Source organism: Lolium perenne, chromosome 5, assembly GCF_019359855.2.
Source record: "Lolium perenne isolate Kyuss_39 chromosome 5, Kyuss_2.0, whole genome shotgun sequence".
NCBI lineage: Eukaryota > Viridiplantae > Streptophyta > Magnoliopsida > Poales > Poaceae > Lolium > Lolium perenne.
This window is the reverse complement of record NC_067248.2, coordinates 58,175,151-58,186,028: the sequence shown is the minus strand read 5'-3', so window position 1 is coordinate 58,186,028 and position 10,878 is coordinate 58,175,151. Positions and strand designations below refer to the sequence as shown.

Here is a 10,878-nt window from a genome sequence, read left to right as displayed (position 1 = left end):
TGGCATGGGAGAGCGAGTTATGCCATTTGCAGTATGGCTTTCCGTTCAGCTCCTGTACCGTGGGGATTTTGAGGCCTTCGGGTATCTTCAACTGCTTCTCCTTGAGTAAGAGGTCGAAGATTTGCTCAGTTTTAGTCACGTCAAAATCAAACCCTCTGGGCGGGCCTGGTGGCTTAACCCATTTGCAGGACACGGGGGTTGCCCCCCGAGTGCATTCAGCCACTGCTACCTCTTGATCTCCCGCAGAACCTTCGTCTTCATCTGCCTCAACCAGGACAACCGCACGCTTGAATTTGTCCTGGTACAAGTCCGGGTGGCGCTGTTCATATGCTGACAGTTTCTGAACCATGTGCGCCAGTGAAGGGTAGTCTGCTTGGGAGGCCATATCCTTGATTTGTGAGGCAAGGCCCACCACTGCCAACTCGACTGCTTCTTTTTCAGTCACACGAGCCGAATAACATCGGTTCCTCAGATTTCTGAAGCGCTGGACGTATTCTGCCACGGTTTCTCCACGCTTCTGACGTATCTGAGCTAGATCGGCAATGCCGGCCTCGGAAGCTTCTGAGTGAAACTGCATGTGGAACTGTTCTTCCAACTGCTTCCAAGGCCGGATCGAGTCTGGTGGCAACGAAGTATACCACCCGAAAGCCGATCCCGTGAGGGACTGTGCGAAGAACCTCACGCGTAGTGGATCCGACGCTGAGGCCGTTCCTAGCTGTGCCAAATATCGGCTCACATGCTCGATGGAGCTGGAACCATCTGATCCACTAAATTTGGAGAAATCAGGGAGCCGATATTTGGGTGGTAGCGGGACCAATTCGTACTCGTCGGGGTACGGCTTGGAATAGCCGATTGTCCTCCTTTTCGGCACCATGCCGAACTGGTCTCTCAGTATAGTACTGATTTGATCCGCGGTGCTGGCTGCAGGAGTCGAACTCTGAAGATTCGCCGGGGTGGCGTACTTAGCCAGCCATGCTTGCTTTTCCAGCTCTGAGCCAACTGCAGGAGCTGTGCTCTGGAGGTTTGTCGGAGTGGCGTACTTAGCTAGCCACGTCTGCTTCTCAAGATCTGTTGCTGAAGTTCCTCCTGCTTTCCCAGAAGTCCCTGCTGTCGCGGCCTGGTTTGTGAGTGCCCAGTTACCACAGTCTGGCACGTATGTGCACATGTATCCGTGAGGGATCTCCTTAGGCGCCTCATGCAAGAACTGGCAGTCACTAGGGTCACCACCGATCTTGTAGACGACGAATGCCGGTGAATTCGGCACTTCTGGTGCTGCCAACGCAAATGGCAGCGGTGGACGGGACTGGAGTGGCATCTCTCCCTGGTATGTCCCGAGAGCTGGTCCTGACGGAGAGTACTGGTGCCTCATGATCTCCTGGATCACCCGAAGAGCGACACGCTCCAAAGTGTTCACCAGGTTCTCAGAGTGGCGGTGCAGCGAGTGAGCCACCATGTAGTTAATCTCCTGACGCAGGGACCTGATGCGTTCTTCTGACGGGGCGGACAGGTCTATCCCATCGAGCGCACCATCAGGCGAGAACCCCTTCCACCTGATACCATGTGAACGGGTTCTGTGAAAAGAGCCGATGAGGTCGGCCTCGAGGATAGCTTTGACCTCGTCATACTTCTTCTTGAGCTCGTCAGTCAGATCCTCGTACGTGACTGGGGTGCCGTCCGCCATCTCGGATGTAGATGGCGATGTGGTTGATGTCGAAGATTGTCCCACCGGGCGTGCCAGAATGTGTTGCGGTCAGAAACCCACCGGCGAGCAACGACGGGCAACACAGGAGAGCCGGGAACAACTTAGGGCTGCGGCTGGCCCTGGTCCCTCCGAGCGACGGCCCGCAAAGATTCCGGCACGCACGTCCGATGCTGGTGCAAGGGCGTGCCACCTGACCTATACCTGGTCAGGAAGGTGATGGAGATGCCTCGCTTAGTTTCCTGCATGGCATACACGTAAACATTAAATACGAGCCTCGATCGGCTCTCAGATTATCCTGTGAATCGGCTCAAGGAGCCGATCCACCCATGATTCGCACGAGGTGTACGAATATATGGTGGTCCTGCTTGATCAAGATAAAGCTAAAACGATCTACGACGATTTAGGGTTTTCACCGCATAATCGGATCATCCTACTCACGATTGGGCCTCGCGGCCGCACACGGTGATCGTAAGCCGATCCTAGACAAGGTCTAAAAACCAACAAGAGGTTGATCCTCGGAACATCCTGTCTAGGGCTAGCAAACTACACCCTACGCGCCGCTGGATCCTCCAACCCTTTGTAAGGCCTAACTATTGCAGATATTAAACTAATCCTTGAAGAACAAGGAGCAACCGTAACGGATCGGATCTACTAAATAAAGATCAAGCGGGGTGCGGCCCCTACACCTAAGATAGGTGTAAGGGCGGCTAGATGTATAAGGGTTGCACTACGACAGCATATGATACGAAGAACAATGCTAACCCTAACACATCTAAGATAACTACGTTGCTCGCCATCAAAAAGGCTTCAGTACGAGCAACGCATGGCAACGAATAAACTTGTACTGCCTAGATCGCAAGATAGGCAGCATGATGCTTACCCGGAAGAAACCCTCGAGACGAAGGAGTTGGCGATGCGCCTAGATTGATTTGTGGTGAACGATGGTTGTTGTGTATTTCATAAACCCTAGATACATATTTATAGTCCAGGGGACTTTCTAATTTAGGCGTGCACCTAACCGTGCACGGGTAAAACTCTATCTTTTAATCTAAGATGCGATCTACTATATTACAGATACACGGGCAATCTAGCCCAAACTCTTCGTGCAAGGCCGCTTCAGAGATCTTCCACGTGTAATCTTCCAAGCCCATCTCCCTTACGGCCCATCTCCTGATTTGGCCAAAATCTGGTGATAACAGGATCTAGGCGGGCACTAGATCCAACAGCCGCCGCCACCATCCATTGCCGGCGAGGCCGTGGAGGGAGCAGCCGCCACCGCTCATCCAGGGTCTCCGCCCTGAACGCCATGCACGTCGAATCCAGCAGCCGCTGCCCCAGGCGCCACCGCGGGTCGCCGCCACCACCAACCCCCGAGCATGTTTGGCGCCGGGGCCCGCTGCCGCCGGGGCCGGCACCGACGTCAGCGGCAAAGGGGGAGAGACCACGGGAGGAGGGCTGGCGGCGCTAGGGTTGGTGCCCCTAGTGTCGCCCTAGGGGGCGACGCGAGAGGCGTGGGCGTGATGCGTGGATACCTTGGAGGCGCTAGTACACCTGCAGCTCTATGGACAAACCATATGAGGGATCTTGCACGGAAGGGGAGGCAATTTAACTACGGTATGATTGTCACGATGCCTCGACTCTATTTTTGTTACAAGTCTGCACATCAACCGGTAATCCCATGATCAATAAGAGTAACCTGATCTTGGTTGGTTGTTGGAATTTTTTAATCTACCGCATGCCACAATAGTGGTATTTGAGCCCATGCTGCTAAGTTTTGGATATGGGACTTGCTAGCAGATTCAAGGCCATGGAAAGGGCGCCCCCTGCTACCTCTGATAGGATATGAGTGGGCTCGGAGACCGATCAAAGATCAAATCGCATCTGATTGGGTTCAGAGTCTGATCAAAGATCAAATGGCAGATTAGCTAATTTTAAGGTTCTGTAAATTTTGGAGATTGTTTTCTCCGCACACTCGAAATGGTGGCTTGGGTTTATTGGGATTACTAAAGTCCGAGTGTTCCACACCCATTACATGGCTTTATAAAGGCAACCAAGTCACTGAAGATAAAATAATGAGATGATGAACTTGAAAATGACCACAGCCGGAGAAAGAGCAGCTGGCGGTAAAAGCCACAAAACAAAAACTGAATCTAAGCCGTTGGATCTAATCTTCATTAACCGTATCTGTTACATCAAGCGAAATGATCTGCTAAGGGGCTTTCTTTTTTGTTGCTGCTGTTGATTCTTCAGAGATACAGTTTCCCGTTTTGAGAGTGAGCTGTTTGTGTCCTGATAAAAACCTTCTCCACCACTTACAAGCTTAAGTGCTTTGTTAAATGTGAATAAGCCTCAACTGAAGTCAGCGACTCAGTGGCTCAATTTGAATACTCCATGGATGATGTCGAGAGGCGGTAGCTGGTATTACATCTTGAGCCTTAACTGAATAGATTCCAATACCTCAGTGTTCATATGCTAGTTAAAAGATTATTTTCTTCAGGAGCAAATGGAAGAGAACAGACATAAAAGATCAGTTTAGTAAACAGACGACAATAAAAGTACTTTAATACATAATTTAGCAAGTGTACTGACCACAAAAAGGTGAATGACTTCATGTTTCAGCGATTTGCAATTCTTGCTTTGCTATGATGTAGCATCCCATGGCAGTCCCTGGCTCAAGGAAAAAATCTTCTTGGAAATGGCCAGCCTGGTTGCTGAGAATGTCAGGAGAGAGTTCCTCCATGCTTAGCATACCTTCAGCACGGAACCCATCTGCACACACGAGGAACTCGTTCCCCACAATAAATGATCCAGAAACTTGAACACTCATCCCTTCTTCCCCATGTGCACGACAGTAAACCTTCTCCACTACATGAGCAATCTTCTCGCAAGGGCTGTTACCTTTCAGCATTGTCCTTATTCTTGACAACGTATCAAATATTTCGTTCTTACCGACATGTGTTTCCCCTGAGAAACTAGAATAAAAACATAAAACATTATGTCAATATGCCTCGTACAGTTCCTGTAAAAACAAGTTTATTTTTTCCTCAACTGCCTTCAATTGGTAACTGTGATAATGTTCAGTTGTAGTTTGCAGAGCCAAACGTAAGAAACAGATGGCCACATGCCATCAAAGCAGTGGAAGCAGAAACACTTTGAACATCTGGAAAATACAGTAACAGATCGGTTACTACAAGAGAAACGTAGCACGAGATTCCCATACCTGAAAACAGAATATCGTTCATAGAATGACTTCATGTGACGCCATTGATCATCGCCTCCATCAAAGATCAGGTAGTAATGTACAGCAAGCATCTGGGATAAATATATTAATATGACTGTAAGTCATGTATATATGAATAGCTGATTGAACCAATGCAACTCGACAATTTCTGATTTATAAAGTAAACATGCATTCATTCATGTATCTATTATTCAAGCTACAAGAAAGGAACTTAACTCGGTCTACCACTATACGGAAAAAGAAATATCCTTCCTTAAAAGCAAAGAAAAGCAAAGGCAGATCACATATTTAATGTCAAAATGAGCACGTGGTTTGTCTGTATTGAGGAAATAGCATTTCAGTATCAAGGGGTTATACTATGAGATGATGAAGCCTAAATTGTTTTTTCATAAAGTACTTGCTCTTTTATTTCAATGAACCTAGGCTTCACCGCTAACCCTGGCTATTGGGCACATCTGGAATCGCTAGAAGTAAAACCATAAATGTGGTCTACCATAGGAATCACATATGTTCGTACATGGTCTTGTGGTGAGAAGATGACTTCTTCAGCAAGTTATGGGTTCCAAGAATTCTTACAAATTTCCTCCTTTTTTTCCATATGAAAGATAAACAAATTGGAATTCAAACAATTCGGACAATTTTTTTCTAACATCTACCAGCAGCAACTAAAATTCTCAATATGGTCTGAAATTTTAACAAGAAGATTTCATTCCAGTATAATGAGAAATCTGGATTAAAACAGTTGAAACGATTGCAGTGATTACTGAGTCAGCTTGTTTGTGGGCACGGCTAATATCATTGTACGTGAACTTGTGGAACAGAAGGTTTCCTGGTATATATAAGAAAAAACATAAACTAGAAAAGGCTATAAGGAACTCACATGTGCTATCTGTGATAATCTTTCTGATGGATCATGAACACTTTTATTGTACTCTGCCAAGTCCACGCCTGGTCCCTCATATTTCTTGATGAAGGAATGAGACAAAAGCTACAAAATGTTCAGTATATGATTCAAATAAGAAAAATATGATTTCATAGAGAAAAATGAACTCAATTTCGTCACTGAAAATAACATATTGAAATGGTTAGGTGACATTGCACAATTTGGTAATGCATTTCAACATAGTACACTGCTTTTCTGCATTAACACCTTCAGACGCTTTTTTTGTGATTAACACACCTTAGACTCTACCAAAAAAGCACCTTAGACTGCTTACTGTTAACTCAAGGACTGAAACAATCCAAGAGACATTAGTCTCATGGTGCCTCAAAATCCTATACTGCATAAATAAAGTTTATCAAAGAATTTATGCAGTAGGAAACCCTGCAACTGTTCTCTTTTAAGAAACATAAATCGTACTACACCTCATTTTACCTGATCACATGTTGGCCTTGCGTCAGCATCTTTCTGCAAGCAAGCATCAATGAACGAGCAAAACTCTTCTGAATAAATATCTCGTGGTGGTGTTGGCGATGGATCTTCCAATATCTGCAAGACTGCAACACAGTAAGGTGGGCAGGGAGGATTGCATTATACATCAATAATATGATACTTGCAACAGGAACTAGTATAAACGGTGACTGTGAGTATTGCACTAGATTATTCGTGCTGGAAAGCACAAAAGAAAAAAAAAAGTTTCAGCCCAAGTAGAAACTGGGAAACAAGCGAATTTAAGAAACAATATACCTAAACAATGGAATTACAACATCTTTAATCAATCCACTAGCGCAAGAAACTAAGATATGAATGCGATCCTAGTCAGATGTTATACACATGGATGAAGATCATGTTTTGCTCCATAATACGTTGATAAGAAAAGCCAGTAGAAAATTATACAGATGGCCGGCCAAATCAGTTCACCTGAAGCATGAGATCAGCCTCGCCCCCACTTACATCATAGGGGTATCTTCCGGTTGCACACTCCAACGTTGTTAAGCCAAGGCTCCAGATATCAGCAGCATATGAGTAGTTTTCGTTCCGAATTCTCTCAGGGGACATATATGTGACACTGCCCAGGAAGGTAGCACACTGGAAGACAATTACTACACATATATACTGCTTACTGAATCTAGATAGTCCGGTGGACTTATTGGGTTTTTTAAACAGCTTGCTTGTGATAAGAGAACTTTTGGTCGCCAATAAGTAGCATACCTTGGTAATTGAATCATGCAGTCCAGCAGTTACACCAAAGTCTGTGATTTTGGTGTCACCCTTCAGATTTAGCAGCAAATTTGCTGGCTTTATATCTCTGTGTACTAAGCGCCTCACTTCATGCAAGTAGCGCAGAGCCTAAAAAATTAACATAGACCAACTAGTTACTTACAGAATATGTCATTTCATAGGACTGATTTGAATATAGATCACACCAGAAGATGTTGAGATAGAAGACTCATACTAGCAACACTTTCTGTAGCATATGCGAAAGAACTGGTTCCGGTATAAATTTCTTAACCCTGATAATATCTGCTAATGAACCACCATCCATATACTCAAGAGCGAAGTATATTTCTCCAGAATCAGGGGCATAAAAAACTCCTTGGAATTCAACTAAACCTGGATAACAAGATGCTTCTGTTAACGTTGTAATCTCATTAAGAATCTGTTGTCTCTTTTCCTGCAATATATATCAGAGAGTACATTAGAAATACATAATTGCAGCAAGAACTCAATATAAAGGTCTCTGTTATGGTATCAGAGAATCAGAGATCAAAATGAAATACTAACTGAACACAGAAAAGGATGGACTGCAAGACAACACAGAGAACTCGGATTCGAAGATATAACTTATTCCAATTCAAAACGTTAACCAGTGGGGGAAGGATCCCTCCCTTGGCTATATGTGTTAGATATGTGAGACCTCTCAGCATTTTTCACGCAGATAGCACCCCATTTAGTTCGAGCGGGTCACCTGCGACTCAAACATGGGTGGGCCGGCTCAACACCCTGAGCTCTAGCCACCAAGCCAGCGCTTGGTTCTCCTTATTCCAATTCATGGAAATTAACTGGGCCGAATGCTCATGAGATACAAATTGAAATTCTTGGCATGACCTCTAAATCAAGGTTCATCAAGTTTGGGTTTTGTGTATTTTTTTCTAGTTCTACTTGGTGCAGCTTGGTCCAAACAGTTTGCAACTAATGCTGGCGTATATATATAGACCTTAAATCCTCCCGCTATATTAATATAGCAACCACGATACAACAAGCATGCTGGGGCCGCAGCACAACCAAGCCCAAAGGAACCAACAGAGAAAAAAGGAAAAGAAAAATAATGCCAAGACCGGCAGATCGACAAGAACAAGGACAACTCGCCACCGCTGCGCCTCCCGGAAAATTCCTACCACACTCCTAGCACTCCGAACTACCGTGTACCAAACAACACCTTCAACAAGGAGGACGACGATGACGCAATCGCAGAAGGGGTGAGCAGCACCATAGCCTAGCGGGAGGGAACTACCTCCACCGCAATCGCAGAAGGGGTTCTTCACTTAAATGCAGAAGGGGTTCTTCACTTCTAGTTCCATGTGAGTATTAACAGAAAAAGAAAAAGAAAAAAGGGTGTACATAGAATGTGTTTCATGTAACGAAGAGAAACTGTACAAGAAGCACACAGAAATGTCACCTTATGCCATAAGGACTATAATGATGCACTCACCTTCTCAAAAATGTTTATCTTCTTCAGTGCCAAAACTCGATGAACTGGTACATAAATAGCTCTATGGACGACACTGCTTGCACCATTACCGACCGGATCAAAAATATGCATATCATGAAAAGAGCATCGGTATGCCTTGTCTTGTCTAGTTGTTCGTTTATGGAAGCCAAGCTCATTGATGTTATATTCATCAGAAGATTTACTCAGTAAATTGATAGTTGCACCATCCAAAACCTTTATAAAAAAAGAATAAAATATGAGCATTGGTACATTCTATAACTTGCTTAAGAAGAAAAATTCATAACGTACGAATACAACATAGGGATCGAATATTCTGCACGAGACTAAATATTGCTTACTTTTTAGTGAAACTCTCAACTATTAGATCAAGATTCAACTACCCACAACACCTCCATGTATAAACTCCACCCAAACCCCAAACACCTAACCGCACGCACACACATCCCCTCTTCCATCTCTCCAACCCCTCTGGCAACCTCTTCTCTAGCTCAAGCTGCTTGCCATTGGAGGCGATGGTAAGCAAGCACTTCAGGGCGTCAAAGTAATAAGAAAAATGATGCGGACATATTGCGCAAAGGGTTTTTCCTGTGAGGACATTTGGGACTGATTGTGACCGGCTTCAAGCAACAAAGAAGCCAATGTCAAGAACCATTATAAACGAAAGGAAAATGCTGCAGCAACCAAGGAGACATTTGTCAAATTATAAGGAAAGCAAAAGAACAATTAAACACCATGAGAAACTTCGAAGCTATAATACTTGTGTCAGGCTGTGCAACAGGGTAACTAATTTAATATGTGCGGATTGAACTGGCAAGTCATAGTTGCCAAAGAAAATGCGAAAAAATGGACATGTCCTTTGGGTTTCTGCAAAATTTCATGGATAAAACACAAAAATAGCGACCTACATTAAAAAAAATTAGTCATACAGTATTTATCTTTTAGAGCACTGAAGTTTATTTTGTAGGAGGACGCAAAAAATGTTCCTCTTTTGCATGAAATTGACACGAACAAGAACGTCGCCGTAGTGTCCGGAACCGGTACCATGAGGATTCCAGTGATCCCGACGAAATCCGCATGATATCGATCCTAAGACGCCCTCCGACACGACGTGCGCGACAAATCACACACGTGATGCCAGAGGAATTAACACGAGCGGTAACATTACGACTTACAAATGCCAGAATATTGTGGCAAAACTCTATAGGGGGGCCGAAATCAAACAAATCTCGTGACTTGCAGTATTCTGTTGGTCACTCTAGTATCCATATAACATGGAGAATTCGTATACGCAATTCTTGTTCCTTTTTTTTTGGCAAATCAAGGAATAAGTTTTTCCCCACACTTTGTCTCACATCAGTCAACTAGATGGAACACCAGGTGTATTTATAAAGAAATGTTTTGCTCACTCAGATCTTGTCTGTTCCCTGAAATCTCTACTGCAAATGAAAACACCTTCTCCGGTACATTTTGCACCGTTCGACCATTCTAGCGGTCTTTTTTTCTTCTTTTGCCAGGCAGGAAGAACAGCTAGTCGCAATCTCTAACAAAAATACGGAATTTCCCCATAGATCTCGAACTTCTGAAATGAGATCAACTGCTAAGAATAGAGGTTACCTCAGGGTCGTCACAGTCGCAGGTGTCTTCGGACGCCGCGTCAGCGGAGTCAGGGGGCGGCACAACATTGCCGTCGGCGTCGAAGAAGATGGGCTGCAGCCTCTGCTTCAGCTCCTCCAGAGCAGCCATTACGGCGCAACGCGTGCACCAAGCAAAGCCAACAGGGAGGGGATGGTTTGGGGGAGGGAGACGCGGGCGTGAGAAAACAGAGTGATGCTTTGATTTCTCTTGTGTTGCTCCGGGAGTTTTCTGTTCCACATGCCGCCTGCCGCCGTCAGGATACCCAATTTGAGAGATGGCCGGCGTCGGCGCAGGTGGGTAGGTCGGTAAGGAGTACACGTCATCAATGGAAAAGCTCATAGCTGACGCTCGACCTGACGAACGGGAAGAGGACACCGGCGCCTCCCCTTGGCTTGTCCCATGCGCTGTCTTCCCGATAACGAGGGATGGGACGGAGGGCACTCACTCACTAGACGACGGAGCATCGTCAAACATGCAGCCAACGTTACCAGTTCCCTGCCATAGTGGGGACTTAGGGCATCTCCAACGGGGCGATGTGTGCGACCTTTTGCATCCGCGCGTGTAGTGACCCTGCATACCAGCATGTTGTAGTATGATGTGGATATAACATGTGCGAAATACCAATC

The 10,878-nt window shown here is 45.3% G+C and overlaps 1 protein-coding gene across 3 annotated transcripts; it reads right to left on the bottom strand.

The window, feature by feature from the left end:
* Nucleotides 1–3,680: 3,680 nt before the first annotated feature.
* On the bottom strand, nt 3,681–10,673 carry LOC127299251 (mitogen-activated protein kinase kinase 3). 3 transcript variants are annotated; one of them, XM_051329193.2, is made up of 10 exons: nt 10,232–10,673; nt 8,597–8,830; nt 7,340–7,558; nt 7,096–7,233; nt 6,805–6,972; nt 6,319–6,432; nt 5,824–5,931; nt 4,923–5,014; nt 4,292–4,674; nt 3,681–4,193 (listed from the first exon to the last, which is right to left on the bottom strand). In XM_051329193.2, exons 1-9 carry the CDS (start codon nt 10,589–10,591, stop codon nt 4,311–4,313), a joined length of 1,797 nt encoding a protein of 598 aa, XP_051185153.1. In that variant the 5' UTR covers nt 10,592–10,673; the 3' UTR covers nt 3,681–4,193; nt 4,292–4,310. The 3 variants fall into 3 exon arrangements, with proteins under 3 accessions (XP_051185153.1, XP_051185154.1, XP_051185155.1); XM_051329194.2 differs by having other exon boundaries at nt 5,824–5,907; XM_051329195.1 differs by having other exon boundaries at nt 6,838–6,972.
* Nucleotides 10,674–10,878: the final 205 nt, after the last annotated feature.

What these genes read in the sequence shown, in the direction of transcription:
- LOC127299251 (XM_051329193.2), bottom strand. Translation starts at nt 10,591, where the DNA reads ATGAGCTTTTCCATTGATGACGTGTACTCCTTACCGACCTACCCACCT. An exon ending in TGCTACAGAAAGTGTTGCTA is followed by an intron (nt 7,234 to 7,339) that starts GTATGAGTCTTC and finishes TTAATTTTTTAG; the next exon opens with GCTCTGCGCTACTTGCATGA. An exon ending in CAAGGCCAACATGTGATCAG is followed by an intron (nt 5,932 to 6,318) that starts GTAAAATGAGGT and finishes AACATTTTGTAG; the next exon opens with CTTTTGTCTCATTCCTTCAT.